The 16,832-nt window shown below is 24.4% G+C and overlaps 1 protein-coding gene across 1 annotated transcript; it reads left to right on the top strand.

Moving 5' to 3' along the window:
* Positions 1–6,813: 6,813 nt before the first annotated feature.
* On the top strand, positions 6,814–12,934 carry LOC145842184 (dnaJ homolog subfamily C member 25-like). Its single transcript, XM_082949584.1, has 5 exons — positions 6,814–7,358; positions 9,718–9,885; positions 10,905–11,091; positions 11,561–11,625; positions 11,837–12,934. The coding sequence occupies exons 1-5, from the start codon at positions 6,823–6,825 to the stop codon at positions 11,910–11,912; spliced, it is 1,032 nt and encodes a 343-aa protein (XP_082805710.1). The 5' UTR covers positions 6,814–6,822; the 3' UTR covers positions 11,913–12,934.
* Positions 12,935–16,832: the final 3,898 nt, after the last annotated feature.

Genomic DNA, 16,832 nt, shown 5'->3' on the forward strand with positions numbered 1-16,832 from the left:
ACAAAAATACGTCACGCTTAAAGAAAAATTAAACAGTTTTACAAATTTTTTTTTACGCTACATTGTTAAGACTACTGCTAGTTTTCTGAAATTTATTTTTGTAAACATACAAGATAAGCGTGTCGGCCTATAAGAAATAAACTTTGTTTGTGATTTTTATTTTAAACAAATACAATCAAATGAATTAAATTTAAAAAGTATACTTTTAACTATTTTACAAAGTTGTAATAAACTGTAATAACAGTTATAAAGTTGGTCTATTTTAGCTTCTGTGTAACTATTTAAAACTATGTGCAATGAGGTGTTGTTATCACTGTTGTATTGTATATTAAAGAAATTTATATTTTTTCGTAAATAAAACAGGTACTTTCGTTTTATTGAATATATTAATTTTTAAAGGTATAAAGCTTACTATAAGTTATAAAAACAATTTTTATTTAGTAAGTTTACATTTTCGCAAGTATAAGTAATTCTAATGAAATTTATACTTTTATTTAATTGTTTAACTTTGTATTATATAAATATTTTTTAAAACAGTTAAGGAAATTATTTTACTTAATAAATTTATTTTAATTATATTACTTATAAAAAGTTTTTTTATAGCTAATTACAAAAGTTTTAATTTAGAGGATTTTTTGAGAAAAAAATTTGCTCACCCCCTGACCAAAATACCACGCTACGCCACTGGTATTTACCACTGAAAAAATTTGTTGAAAACTCAAAGGTCACCGTATGCATAATAATTAACTTTAAGTGCACAGAAAACTTATGTAAATAATTAAAAGAGCTCAAAAATGAAACGTTTTACTTTATGTCTTTTTATTACGATCTTAAATTTTTTTTTTGTAAATATTGAAACATAATACATAGTGGAATTATATGAAATTCTTAGGGTATAAATTTTCTGCTAAAAAAACACTTAAGTTTAAATAAATCAAAATTTAGATCATTACGGTGCATTACTTTTGTACAAAAAAGGAAACATTCGCGTTTAATTAATTTATTTAATACTTATACCATAAATAATTTACTCAATCCAAGTATTTTTAAAACTTATTTTTAGTTCACCAGTTGGTGTTGAAAGAAGGAAATTATTATCTTAACTGAAAAAAAAGACTGCAAGAAAGCCAATCTGTCTTTTTAATATTCTTAAGCCTTTGCAGATAAAATTTAAATGGGTTTTAAATGTTTTCCAGTCACAAAAAAAATCAATTACATTATCTTAGAGTCATACATGCAGTTTTTTCTTAACAATTTATTTTGTTTTGTCACAATTTATATACAGTTTAAGTGAAAGCATTTATTTTAGTTAGTTGGTATAGAAAGTACATTTTAAGTTTTTAACTTTTATTAATATCACTACAAATTATGAAATATTTAGATTGTAATTTTAATCAAAAATTTATCAAATTATCAATAAGTTCTTAAATTAAGATACAGTAGTCTTCTTAGAGTTCGCTCTTCGAACTAAAATCAAAAAAGCCATATAAAAAAGTAAAGTTTTTTTTTTAACTAAATGGTAAAGTTTGATATATTATAAATAAATATAATATCCCCTAAACAAATAAAATAAACAACTATAAAAAAACATTTTGTCTGTATAAGTTATTAAATATGTTGAGCATCTAAAGTACAGTTAAAAATAATAATCTAAATCTACATACAGTTTTCGAATATTTCATAATTTTCAAAGTTTTTTAAAAGAACTTTTTAACAACAAAATGTGTATGTCAGACCTTAAAATATAATACTTAAAACAACAATAATTTAACTCTTTTTGTTACCGTTATAGAAAAATAATATAAACTATTTAACCGTTTTATTAAATTTAAAAAATATTTAGTTTTTTCATTAGAGTGTTTATCAAGTTTTGCTTAAAACTGTTAAATATTCGAACTATAAAAAGTTATAAAATATAAAGAAAATAAGAGTAAAGAACCACAATCAGCTAACTTTTTAGACACAACAAAAACAACATAGGCTAATTAAAAACAAATGAATTCATGCAATTATAATTATACAAACAAAACAACAAACTTTCTAATGGTAATAGTAACACTGTAAAACAAAGCATTTGCAAAAGATATTTTTCTATAAAATATTTTGTTTCTAAAGTTTAGTTTCGAAAAAAAAATTTAGTATTATCAGAAATAGTTTTACTGTTTGAATCCATTATATATTACCGCCAGTTGCTTATAAATTAATTTTATTTACTACAAAAGATTTTTTTTTATTTTAGTCATCTTGAAAAAAAAACATATTAGTTTTGAAAGTTTTATTTTTGACGTAATTTTAGTTTTGATTTATTTAAGTTTAACTAAAAATTACACAAACAGATATTTTATTACATTGACTATTTAACATAAACTTGTTTACAGACTAACTTACACCGGCATGTTTTAAAAAATATGTTTTATGATTAGCATTTTTAAATAAAAACGCGTATAAGCTTAAAGGTATAAGTATAACTCTTTAAAATAACATGTTTCATTATTAAGCTTAATAATTTAAATAATCAACATGTATAAATTAATTAGTACAACTCCAATAACAAACTAAGCCATTTAAGTATTGGAACCAAACTAATTTAATCTATTTTAGAATATATTTTAAAGATTATTAATATAATTTCATTGACAAAGTATTTCTTTAACTTTATAATCTAAAGTTATAGCCTCTATTGTCCTGGAAAAGACGTTAAAAGGTATCGGTTACATACTTTGCTAAGTTAAGAAATTAGATAAAATAGAATTAAAAACATGTCAAATATTTTAAAGAATTAGAGTCATAAAAAAACAAAATCATAGCTTCTTAAGAAAATGTTCAATTTAAATATTTTCTTGTCACGATTTAAGCAATTTTAGAGTTCTGAAATCTAAGTTATTAAATTCTAGAGCTTTTAAGAAATGTTGTAAACAAGCTTTATAATCGTACTGGAATTATTTTTATAAATATTTAAGTTGATATCAGTTATTTAAAATCTTAGATGTAATAACTTAAATAACAAGACTTTTTGATACTTAATAGTTTTTTTTTAATTTGGTTATTTTTGCATTGTTTAACTTTTTTTTTGTCAATTCACTTTTGATTAGACAAAAGTTTTATTATTTAATTAAAAGTAGCTCTTTTTTGATTTAATTGTTTATTTTTGTTCATTTTTATCGTTAGAAAACAAGTACGTGCAGAGATGTTAGTTTCAGTTGATTTCTGTATAATTCTTTTTTTTAAGATAAAGACAGCATTGTTTTATGCTTATAAATAAAAAACTTATACATGTTGTTTATTGAACGATAAAAGAAAAAAAAACGGTCGAAAAGATTTGTCTAAGGATATAGTACAAAAAGTTACAAATAGACTACAAAAGGTTATCGAGTCGTTCATTACTGAATCCCTAATTCTTCAAAAATAATCTCATGCCAATCTAAACTGAAAAAGTCATTTGTAATACCTAGAAAATCAAAAACTCAAAATGTTGGAACTTTGAATATATTTTTTTACTGTTAATCTATTATTTAATATAGTTTTGAATAAAAGCTTTCATTTTTTTATAGAAAAAATTGTCAAATTCTCAATATGTTCAAAAGTGATTATTATAGCAAGTAAAAGTTTTACACTGCATAAGTGACTCTTTTACCAAAATTTTTTCTCTGCAATTTGAAAAGTAATAAAAAGTTGCCACATTTGAAAAACCCCCTACCCTACTCTTAAATATGTTCAAAACTTGAAAGAAATTCTCAAAGGGAAGCTTAAAAATCTTTTTAGGAATTTTCATAATCAAAATATTTATCATGACTGTCTTGACTACTGTGATACTATTTTCTGGAATCTATATGGTAATAACAATTTTTAAATTGCCATAGTTTATTGAAAAACAAAAAAAAAGCACTCAAAATATTTGGTTGGAGGACCTGGTGCACAAAAAAACCTTTTGTTTATCGAGTTGCACACCATAGATAACTTTTAATGTCTTGTCCAGGACAATAGTCCATAGAGTTATGCAGTTTTTCTTATTATAATTTGTATGTATAAGTAAGTAAATGGATCCTAATAACTCTCTGAGTTGAACTACCAGTTGTTTGGGACCATTCTGTTTGAAACCCAGTGGTTGAATGCAAACAAATTAAAATTATTTTTAATTGTGGTTGTTTACAATTAAAAATTAGATTTTTCTTTTACTTTAAATAAAAAAAGCTCATCATGTGTTATTCCACCTGTGCTATCTTTAAATTTAACAACAAAAGATTTACCTTTTAAGCAAAAAAAAAACTAAATCTATCTATAAAGAAAAAAAAAACAGAACTTTAATTTTTTTTTAATCAAAATAAAAACTAATATTAACCCTTAATTGAAAAAACCCCTAGTGACAGGTCCTTTGCCAAATACTCACAAGGTTAAAATCTTAACACCAAAAACAACAAAGTGTGGGAAAATCATGAAGCTCAAATCCCCATGTAAGTATCGCTAACAATACAACAAAAACACATCAACAATCCATTTGATCACTGCCACCAGTAAAAACTCACAATCAGCTGTTGCAAACTCAAATAAATCAATATCAAACTCCAATATCAAAGTTCTATAAAAAAAATCTGTTAAGTTCTATAAAAAAAACTAGATAAAGAAATACTGTTAGTAGGAAAAAAGAGATACTGTTTTAAAAACAAAGTGTATATATATATATATATATATCAATTATAAAATCAATAAAATAATAAGTATTTTATAATTGGTTAGTATTAACTTGACATAAACTCAAAAAATCATAAAAATAATAAGCTTGTATCAACTTTATACTTTTACCTCTAATTTCTGATAAAAAGTAAAAATTAAATAAATAAAATGAACCATCTTAAATCTAACACAATAATAAAAAGATAACAAATAAAATAAATTAACAATAAATAAAATTTATTTCAATAATTTATAACTATCACTGTTTCTTAACCAGGACATTTATAAAATAAAAGACCCACACATCACAATGAGATGCCCCTATAACATGAATCAAATTTCAACACAAACATAACATAAATTCAGAAGCACTCTAGATCTACTCCTTGTAGTTATTTAACAAAAAAAAATTATATCTAAATTTAAAACAATCTTTTTTTAGGTTTTTTAAAGTTTCAGGGACACTAGACCAAAACTTGCGACCCAAATACCTAAAGCAGTTTAGACCAAGTCTTGTTTAAGTATTTCGGTTATAAAGTTCATTTTCTTTGAAAATCTTTTGTTGTGTGAGTGAACTAGCTAGCAAGTGTAAATATATTGTGCTTTATATCAAACCCTATTATAGTATTACGCATTAATTTCCAAATTTGCAATTTATACACATCATTTAATTTTAGTACACCACTTTTTAGAGGTTTGTTGTGGTCAAGATATGCACACGACAAGCATACCTGGTTACTTTTTTAAGTACCTGGTTTTTTTTTTTGCATCATACAAACATTGGTTTTAAGTAACAGTCAGCAGCAGTACCACAAGCAGATATACAATATTGGATGTGCGGATAAAACAAACTATAAAATACCATCTTAAGTGCAATTGTGTCCAAGTAATACCTCAATTTTGACAAAACATAACAACCCCTAGATAATTTTAATTTCATAGAACTCAAATGTATCCTCCAATTCAGCTTTTCTTCCAAAACCATTAATGTTGACACTCAATTCACAAAATTTTGAAGTTTTATTGAAAAGTAAAAATTTTGTTTTTAAATAATTAATAAAAAGTTTACTAGCACGCAACCATTTATCAACTTTAACCATTTTATGCTAAAAATTGACCAAAAAAACCTATATTTTAAAAACCTGGAAAAGTTCAGAAAACGTGGAAAAGTTTACAAAAACCTTTAGCAAGCCTGATAGTTTTATCTTAGTTTACAACTTTTAAATACATTATTGGTTAATCTAAAAATTTTTGAATCTTTTTAAATCAAATTAGTTATAGTTTGTATATATATTAGTTAGTCAGGCTTTTTATATATATTTTTGAAAACCCAGACTAGTTCTTTTGATAAAACTTAAAAAGTCTTGGGTTAATTTAGTTTTCAATTATTTTTTCAATATAATTTATTTATTCTACAATCTTAAAATTTTAGTTATTCATAAGTTAAAAAAAAATTAAGAATTTAGTCTGTTACATGTATATGAATTTTTTAAATTGATACTATCAAAGTATAAATAGTTACTACTTTTATAACTAATTACAAATGCATAATAAATTTTTAGAATGTTAGATTTTTTTGTGAATGATATATTTATTTTTTCTGATTTTAATTTTTTCTTTTATATTCTCTACTACACTTTTTAGCTGTACTAAGTTTTTAGATATTATAATATTGATTAAAAAAACTTTGAATTTTATAAAAACAAAAATAAAATACTCAAGTTAAATTCTTTTGCAAAAGTAATTTCAGTTTATAATCTGTGTGTTTTTTTTTTTTGAAATTATCAAAACAAAAAAGGAATAGCCTAAAGGTTCATGCCATTTTTGCTAAATAACATTCTTTATTCAAATACTATGTTTTATAATCAATAGTTTCAGAACTAAAAGTAAACACTAAGTTATTTTTTACTGTAATATTTGTAATAGTTACTGTTGTACAATGTTTTAATGAAAGATATTATAACTATAAAGTGATAGAGTATAATGAACATAATTTCAAAATGATACTTTCTAGTACAGAGTTAGATTAATGTATTATGGCAGCTTTTAAATTGTAATTTAGTTGAAATATTTTTCAAGTTTTATAATAACATATTGCTTATAAATCATAGCTAAAACTCAGTAAAATATTTTACAGCTTGATCTAATAAAATGAAGTTTTATTTTGCACTAGCATTATTATGCACAATGTTGCATGTCACAAGTGCCCAGCTAGTACCCAACATGTACTGTGGCCTGGACAACTGCTATGATGTTCTCGGAGTCACAAGGGACTCTTCAAAGTCGGAAATATCAAAGATATACAGGTCCATGGCCAGAAAGTACCACCCTGACTTCATGAAGTCCCAGGGCAAAACTCAGGAGGAGATAGACGAAGGCACTGAGCTGTTCATGAAGATTGCAACTGCTTACGAGACGCTGAAAGACCCTCAAAGCAAAGAGGAGTACAACTACTACTTGGACCACCCTGAGGAGTTTTATTACAACTACTACAGGTATTACAGGCGGACGGCAAAAGTTGACGCCCGCCTGGTCATCATTGGCCTGATAGCTTCGATATCCGTGTTTCAGTTCATATCTTGGCAGACTTCTTACGCGACTGCAATAAACTACATGTGCCAGCATTCAAAATACAGAACTGCTGCGAAAGAAGAAGCAAAATCAAGAGGGTTGTGGGTGGAAAAAAGGTAAAGTTTTGTAGTAGAAAATCAGTGATTTGGGTGTTAATAACTAATACTGGTTATACAATTTGTTGACTAAGGATATGACTAGTTTATTGTCATATACAAAAAATGATATATAATTCGAAAATTTTAAAAGAATTTCAGAGTTGTTCTTGCAACTCAGAAGTTTTTTTTTAATAAAATTATTATTTTTAAATTAAGCATAGCTTTTGCAACTTAAAATGTATAAGCAGATTTTTTTTTCCACTAACATTTTTGAAAAATTGATTATATTTACTCAAAATTGCTAAAACTAATTAGAAATTAGTTACTGAAACAAACAATTAAAATGTAATTTTAAAGTCTTTTGATGTTTATAAATAAACTTTTACACGGTTGCCTCACACTCAAAATAACTCAAAATAAATAAGATATTTTGAAGTTTTCAAAAATATTGGGAGCTCAGGATGTTTTGATTTTCAAACTCTGGTTTATGATAATCTCATGACAGTTTTTTTTCTAGATCTTGAATACAATTTAGTTAATTTTGTTTCAATATTTTTCTATTTTGTGACCATTTTTTTGAAAAACTTGATTTTTAGTAATTTTGAACAGTTGAAAAGAAATTTTTTTAAAGATTTAAAAATATTCAGGATGACACAGGATAGATTAAGGTCACTCAGGACATTTTTTTACACAAAATGTTGCAACCCTGATTTTAAAATGGATGTAGTAAACAAAATTTGGTAATCATCTACTAATAATTAAATTGAAAATTTTGGTTCACCATTTGATGTCATTAACTTAGACTACTAACTTTAACTTAAGCTTTTGTTCTTTGATCAATATCTTGTTACCTCATATAACATAAGTAACTGATGCAATATAAAGTAGAAGGTTATACTAAATATTTAATTATAAGTATTAAATATATTTAATTGAGTTTAAAAAAACAATCAAGGTCAAAATAAACACGCTTCAGTTTTACTTTTTAAATGATTAATTTTTAATAAATATTTTAAGTACTACATTGTAGTTTTCTGTTTTTCTGTTTTCTGTTTTGGTATTTTTAGATATTTGAACTTGTTTTTAAACATTTTTTAAGGTTTTTTGATCATACTATTGTTTTTCTTATTAACTCAGACTAACTAACTTGGCGTAGTTCAAGCTAGTTTTTGGTTATTCAGACTAGTGTTTTCTCTTAAAAAAGTGTCAAATAAGAATACTAAGTATCACAATGTTTTGTTTAAGTTGTTTCAAATTTTATTTTTGAGTGTTTTTGGCTGTTGGACAATATTAACTTTGTTTACAATTTTAAATATCTAAGTCTTTTTTCAAAGACTTCTTGGTAATTGGAAAAGTAATTTTTTAAACTTATTTACTGTTTTATTATGTATAGAATTTATAGAAATGGTCAGTTTTTTGAACACTTAAAATATCTATATCTACTATTTTTACACAAAAAATTCTCACTTTGTTTGGCTTATTAAAGTCTAAGTAAAATAAAACTAGTTTGTTTATGAAATATATTTTGATTCCCTTTAGATCAGGGTTTCCAAAACTTTTTTTCAAGAGGCCCCTTTTAAAGAAATTAAAAAAGCTATGGCCCCCTTGTACAAATATTACTCAAAAACCACCATTATAAACACCTTAGACCTTTTTTTTGCTCTTCATCAGCAACTCCAGAATATCTAGTGTAAGTTTTTAATTAAGACCTCATTGCTCCCTTGGTAGCTAATTTACTGCTAGTGCCCCCCACCTTTTGGCCCCTTTGCTGCTCATGGCCTCAAGGGGGCCACTTGGCCTACTTTGGGAAACCCTGCTTTAGATAATATCAAATATTGTTACTTTGTTAAATTTTTTAAGTGATTTTTTTTATAAGTTTTTTGTTTTAAATTTAGCAGTATGTTTTACCTAAAAAAACATATAGTTTTTAATAATTAAAGTAATTTATTTTATTTACTCAAGTTATACTTGGTATAAGTTACAGCTAGTAAGACTATAATCTGTTTAAAAAATGAAATTGATTTAATTTAATTAAAATTTTAATTGAATAATATTATTTAAACAAATTCATTTGCACACCCTATAATTGCAAACTTTTTTTTTCTAATTTTATGCTATAAAATAAAGCTGAGTTTTTTAGCTGTTTTATAAACACATAAAAACAACATTCACATACTACTTGCTTTTGTTGTTTATAAAATTAAATGTATTACTTTTTAAATAAAAGTCTGTTGCAAAACACAAAGTATTTTTATAGTTTTGAAAGTAAAAACTATGATGTTTTATAGAAAAAAAGACTTTGGTTTATTAATACATAAGACAGGGAACCTTGAAATAACTGTTAGTTCAGTGGCTTACAATGTAATTATTTTTATAGTGTGAGAAGAAAACAGAAGCTGACTAGAGAAGAGATAAAGTTGGAAGAAGAAGCGATAATACGGGAGATAATAGAAGACAAAATGGATATTAGGGGAGGGTATTCCAAACCTCACTACACGGATGTGCTCTGCTTCCAAATTCTCTTCATCCCCTACTACATTTACAAGTATGGTTTTAATGACTGGAAATATTTTATGATATGTATCTCGTAACGTTTAAGTACACAACTAGTAAGCTATAGTTTATATTTATATAGTTTTGTCTGTTAAAAAACTGTTGTCAAGTGCAGAATTATAATAAAAAGATCGCTATATAATTTTTTTATGTGTATTTTTAATTTATTGTTATTATAAATATACTACAAATGTTTTACATCCATTTTTATTCGAAATAAAAAAATCAAAATTCACTCTTCTAATTTGAATCCTAAATTTTAAGTCTCATCTTAACATTAGTTAAGACTTTATTTTAGGATCTCTTAAACTTATGATTTAATAAAGTTATGGACTATAAAATTTAAATGTAGTGTTTTTGTACATATTAACTATGTTAATTCTATTTATATTAAAGTATAAGTTTTACATATTGAATTTGCATTAAGTATAAAGAAGCGTATGTTCTATAAGTCTGATTTAAAATGTGTTTTTTTTGCGATTTACATTTATGATCAGTAAATATAAAAATATCTTAAAATGAGTAGTTTTTAAAAGCTGGGTTGCTTTATGAGTTCGAAGCCAGATTTTATATTTCTAAATTTATAATAACAGTAGGTCAGGCAATTTATGTAGCAGCTTTTATATTTTAATTGTATATTAGCTATAGTTTAATCAAGGCATGGCTTAAAAGTTGAAGTTGCCACAGTTTGGATCATAAGAAAACTGTTGTTTACCTTCAAATGTAGGAATTATTTCTGGATATTTTTTAATTTAGATTAAGTTTGTGTTATAGTTCGGTTGCAGTCTTTTGTTGTTATACTTGTTATTTTGTTTAAAAAAATAGATTGTAAAGTATCACAGAAACAAAATTAAACTAAGTGTGTTATTATTTACTTAATAAAAAAGTTAATTCAAATTTAATTATGAGTTTTCGCTTCCTCATAGTTTAATATAAACGCATAATTATCTGAATGTGTTTCAATTGAAAAGAATTTAATATTTAATAAGTTAAATTAAACATTTCCTTTAGGTTTGTTCATTTCCACGCTCGTTGGTTTTATAGCTACAAGATAAAGAATTATGAATTGACCGATGAAGACAAAATATATTTGATTTGCTGCAATCTGAGCATCAAGCACTCCATATGGGACATCCAAGAAGAAAAACTCAAGAAAGAATCTGTAAAGAGGGAACTGTGGATCAAAGAAAATGCCAAGGTTTATTTTTATTAATTATATATGCTACCTTTTATCAAAATTTTTGCTAACTATATATACAGGAAATCTAATGAGTTCTTTGAAAAAATTTATCCCTAAATTGTTTTAAAATTAGCGTTTCCTTAAGTAAGCTCCTAAGCTATATTTTACTTTTTAATATTTTCAAAACTTACACTAAACAATATCATTACTGTAAAAAGTTCCATTCAATGGTCTTTTCCTTGTATGTAAATTTATTATTTCTTATAGGTGTACAGAATTAACTCAAAACAATCAGATATATTACATTTAGCATTTTTGCCGGCATAGCTTCAAAAATAACTAAGTTATACTGAAGCATGATAAAACTGACCAAGGGGTAGTTATTAAAATGAGTTGTAGTAGAGTATTGCTAAGACGCTAAGATAGCACTCTGTGAATAAATCTCTCAACTTTTAAATAAAACTTAATTATTTATTTTAATTTTCAGGAGTACTTGAAAGAAAAGGAGGAAGAAAACAGGTTGAAGATGGCGCTCGATCCGAAAATGAGGAGGTATATAAATATGTAATAGAATATGAATAGCATAGTATAAATAGTATAAACAGGTTTACAAGGTGGATGAATATGTGTATTTTTTACAATTATTAAATAAATATATAATACTATGTAACAATATACAATAATATATGAATACACATAAATATAAATATACATATGATATATAAATATATATCCAATAATAAATATAATTTTGTTAATACAGATATAGGAGATGGATGAACAAGGGAGGTGCTGGAAGGATGACCTTCGATGAAAACGAGTATGATTACGAATATTGAATTATTAGTTTGTTTTTATTGTTACTAGTTTTAACACTACAACCAGTTTTTATTGTGTATTCAAGTTGCTGGAAGATGTGGACTTGAAAATTAGTTTTTACATGAATATTTATGATAAGTGTCTGCTTTTTCTACGTTACATGCCATTGTAACGCAAATTATCCTTTTTTTAAAGTTTCATTTTGTTTTTTATTACACTTTTAGTATAAAATTATAATAGTAGTCAACTGGAATGTGAAACTTGGAACTGAAAAATGTGTTTATTGTTACATGAGTGCTTCAGAAACTTAAGTTTAGTTTGAAAAAAAATCTAATGATTCTTTAACATACTAATCAAAATAATCGGTTGCAACACTAGCTCTGGAGTTTTTATTATAAATAATATTTGTGATAAAAATTCACAGTAAGTTTTTGTAAGATTTGCTCTTATTTCAAAAATATAGTTTTTTTTTTTATTTTTTAGTCAACAAAGTTAATACTTATAATCAATAATGGTTAATAAAATTTCAATTCTAAGGGTATAATTTTTAAAATCTTTTTTTTGTGCCTTAATTTGTTTTAATATTTTAAAATTTAATTTGAGCAGATATGACATGTATAATGAATTAGTTTTTCTAAAATTTAAACAATCGTTTTAACCAAATCACCTAGAAGTATATGAATAATAACCTATAAGTTTTAATAATCTTTTTATGAGATGTATGATGGGCAGGTAATATTTACTTAAAAAGAATTTCTTGTAATAAAAAAATTTTTAAGTAATTGGTTAGAATTCATATTTAATTTTTTTTACTACGTAAGTATGTTAATCATTTGTTATGTAATTAATAAAAAAAAACATTTTTTATTTTTACTCAAGAAATAGTTTTAAAGAACTAAGGTTTTTAATACTGATTGAACTACTTCAAATGTTGTGCTAGTATATTTATAATGTTGCTAATTTATTCTTAAAATCATTAGTTTTTAATACTTTTAAGTGTTTTCTATTTATTTGGATTATAATAATCTTCCATACAAAAAACGGTTGCAATTTTTTTTTGTATTTTTAAAACTTATTCTGAACAGGTTTTAAATTGCTTTTGGTGTTAGCAAAATATATATACAGGTTTGATTATAAATGACATTATTTGAAATTAAAAAACAATTTTATAGGAAAATTTCATCTTAGTTTCATTTGTTGCAGATATTTAGATCATATTATATGTTAACCTTAGAGAAGATAATATTTATTTTAAAAACTTAGATCTGTATGTTTTTTTTTCTAGGTTAATATAGTATCATTTTAATATTGTTTTTTTTATAAATAAACAGAACTTCTAAAATAATATGTTTGTTGTTTTCTTTTAGCTCTGTAGTATATTTATAATTGATTAGTCTACAAAAGCTTATATAATATAATAAGCTTATATATAAAGCTTATTTAAATCATAAATACTACTTTTTCAACCAGGCAAGAATATTTACGAAATAACCATTCTTCTGATCAATAAGAATTTAAATTAATGATGTTTATACTTATTAAGGAAGTCCACGCGTTAACTCCTACGCTAAATCCAACTAGAAAAATTTTTCTGAAATACTTTTTATTAATAACTTTTGACTCTTTTTTTTATCATAACAGCTTAAATTCATATAAATTGAACAAAGTAGGGTATAAGAATTATATGAAACACTAGTTTAGTATTAAAAAGCAAATTAAATAGTAGAGTTTTTCTTAAGTTCAAACAACAGAGATCTAATTTTAACAAACTATTAATTTTCCACTTGTATAAGTTATTAAAAAGTAAACGGTGTGCCGGTTTATTTACAATACAAATGTACATTTTTTTACATACAGCGTTGCATCTTATCAATATTTTTTCTTATTAATAAATGCTTTGTTTAAGTATTGTAAACTTCATAAAACCACCCAAGTTTCCAATGTATTCCAGTAAATTATAAGTTGAATTGTTTCTGAAGTGAAGTTTTCGAAAGTTCAAAAAGAGATCTTCGAACATAACAATCTGCGTATTAAAAATTAACAAGCGTGTAGTTTAGATTACTTGCTCGCGTAATCTGGCGTGAAGGCAAGTTTGCATTTATAAATGTTGAGAAGCTTTGGGCCAAATTTTCTTTTGGGGATTTTTTCAGAAGTTTTTAGCTTTGCGGCTTTTGTTACTTTAATTAAATTAAAGTTTTGATGCCTTTAGTGTACATGATACAGTCAAGTTATTCAAATAAAACAGCCTTTTGAATAACTTTTCACAGTTTAGTACTTTAAATTTATAATTTGTACTCGGAAGATTCAAGTTTCTATTTTTAATCAGTTCATCTCAGTTTCTATAATGCTTTTAACGTAACAATCCTAATTCGCGCTGACCTAGAAATAAGGGACTAAATTTTGTATAAAAACTGTATTTGCAATTTTTTTTTAAAACAAGTTTGATAAAGGTTAAGATTATATCAATCTATTTTTAATGTAAGAGAAAAAATGATGTTTATCAACTTTATCTTTGATATTTTCAACGATTACTGATATTTTAACAAAATACGGCATGTGTGAACCATTAGCTGTTACTGTAATTAGTATCATCAAAGTTTGTGTTGAAAAAATATTTTTTTTGGTTTCTTTTTTTACAATCTTTAGGTTTCTAACCAAAAAAAAGTGCAAAAAAAACACAACTTTTATTCAGTTTTATTTTGTTTAACAATGTAGTAATGCTGTGCTGGTAACTTTATAAACAAAGCAGATATTGTTAATTTTAAATAAAAACAAACTGCGTTTTACGTTTATTTAAAGATAAGAATTTAACAATGAAACTTCCACATTAAACTATGAAATATTAAGCTCCTTTAACTTTTTAAAAGACTAACCCTAAAATTAAAATGGTTAAAAGTTTACAATTTTTTGAAAAATTTTATATCATTTGTTCTCTTATTACTTTATTATGCAAAAAACTCAAAAATACCAAAATCATATAAAATTGTCTAAAAAAGTTTAATCGTTAAAATGATACATCAGAAAATAACAACAAAAACCGAAAACCCATCAGAACAAAAATATTTTGATAAATCCAGCAATAAATTAATTCAGATTGACAACTCGCTTAAATAGAAATTTATACTAAAAATTAAAAAAAAAAACAGCAACTAAATTATTTTTGTTTGCTGATAAATGAAATAATTTGAATGAGTTGTACGTAAAAAATTATTAAACAACCTTAAGCAACACAATTTTAAATTTTTTTAAAAAATCTTTAAAAATTGTAACATATAATAATTGCTCAATAGTTAGTAATTCAAAACATTGTTAAACTGCATAAAGTATAAGGCAAAATCACGAAACTAATCCATGAACAACCATTAATAACAATGAAGTTTTTTTCTTTGATAAAAACTATAATACAGTTTAATAAAACTAACCAAATCATCTTTTGCCATACTTTCCTAAAATTAATTAGAGAAAGTAGTTCTACTTGTGTAAATAAATTCTAAGCTTTACCAACACAAAAATATTGACAACGTACTAAATTATTAAAAATACTAAATTGAACCCAAACTTTAAATTCTTAAAAGTTGATACAGTGAAATTTTATTTTACTACCTTCAAAAAAATCTTAATGTCAACACTAGAATTAGGAAAAAAAACTTCTTTTGACTACCAGAGACAGTTAACTTTAAAACCATAATAACGAAACTTGGAGAAAAATGGACAGCTTTTTCAATCTAAGCCTGAGATCATATAACAGCGCTGAAATGTAGTTGCTTTGTATTTATAAAAGAAGTAAGTAAAAGTAACAGCTTTAACAATAATGAATTTATATTAAGACCATATGATGATACTTAACATCATAAAAAAGCTATTTAAAAGAACGTCTTTCAAATTACAGTAAAATGCAGATTTCTATAAACTTGATTTTTACATGTAATACTTTAAGCTTAACCGAAAATTTATGAAAATATAATCAATTTAACATTAACTTTACTACTAATAAATACTAGTATTATTTTTACCAGTGGTAAACTATACAAGTATTAGTTTGGTAATTTAAAAAAGCTAATATGAAATGACTACAGTTACAAAAAATCTTTTGTAAACTAAATTTAGTTAAAAATTTTTGTTTTAACAGTTTTACAACATAACAATACATGTAACACTTAAAGCTTAACCAAAAATTTATAAAAAGATAATCTATTTAACATTAACTTTACTACTAATAAATACCAGTGGTATTTCTACCAGTGGTAAACTATACAAGTATTTCAAAAACCATTAGTTTGGTAATTTAAAAAAGCTAATATGAAAATACTACAATAACAAAAATCTTTTGTAAACTAAACTTAGTTGAAAATTGTTGTTTTAACAGTTTTACAACATAACAAAAAGTGTTTTTTTAATTACTTTAGGTGCTCCTAATTACCTCGCGCAATTCCCCTGATAGATACTGTCGAACAGTATTCGTAGACTTAAAAAATATGTTTTTATATGTTTTAACTTTCACTATGCAAAACTTTTGCTATACTATATTTTTGTTGCTCAAAGGTTGAGTAAAAAATATAAAATAAATCATATGTAGAGCTAATAAGAAACAAAAGCTTTGTAAAAGTAAAAACTGCAAGTTATTATTTTTTCAATTAAAACTATTAAAGTTCCAACTAGTAAAAAATAATTTTTTATTTTAAATATTAAGTGGGACTAAATATGAGTTGTTTTTTACATTAATGTCAAATGTTGTTGGTTAAATAATAATTGATAGGTGTTCAACATTCTTAAAGTTATGTTAGAAAGATATACTTATCTTTTTTTTTTAACTTAAACGTATACAAACTTAAAACTTTTAAACATTTTTCTTTTAATTTTTGACTAAGTTTAACAATAATAAGTACTACAGTTTTTCTCCAAATAAACACATTGTGCAATTAGTTTCAATAAAACGCTTT

This window comes from Thalia democratica, chromosome 8 (assembly GCF_965202585.1).
Source record: "Thalia democratica chromosome 8, ktThaDemo2.hap1.1, whole genome shotgun sequence".
Taxonomy (NCBI): Eukaryota; Metazoa; Chordata; class Thaliacea; order Salpida; family Salpidae; genus Thalia; species Thalia democratica.

Excerpts from the sequence above, each read along its gene's own strand:
- LOC145842184 (XM_082949584.1), top strand. The coding sequence starts at position 6,823 with ATGAAGTTTTATTTTGCACTAGCATTATTATGCACAATGTTGCATGTC. Across the intron at positions 7,359-9,717 it reads GGGTTGTGGGTGGAAAAAAG|TGTGAGAAGAAAACAGAAGC; the intron begins GTAAAGTTTTGT and ends TTATTTTTATAG. Across the intron at positions 11,626-11,836 it reads CTCGATCCGAAAATGAGGAG|ATATAGGAGATGGATGAACA; the intron begins GTATATAAATAT and ends TTGTTAATACAG.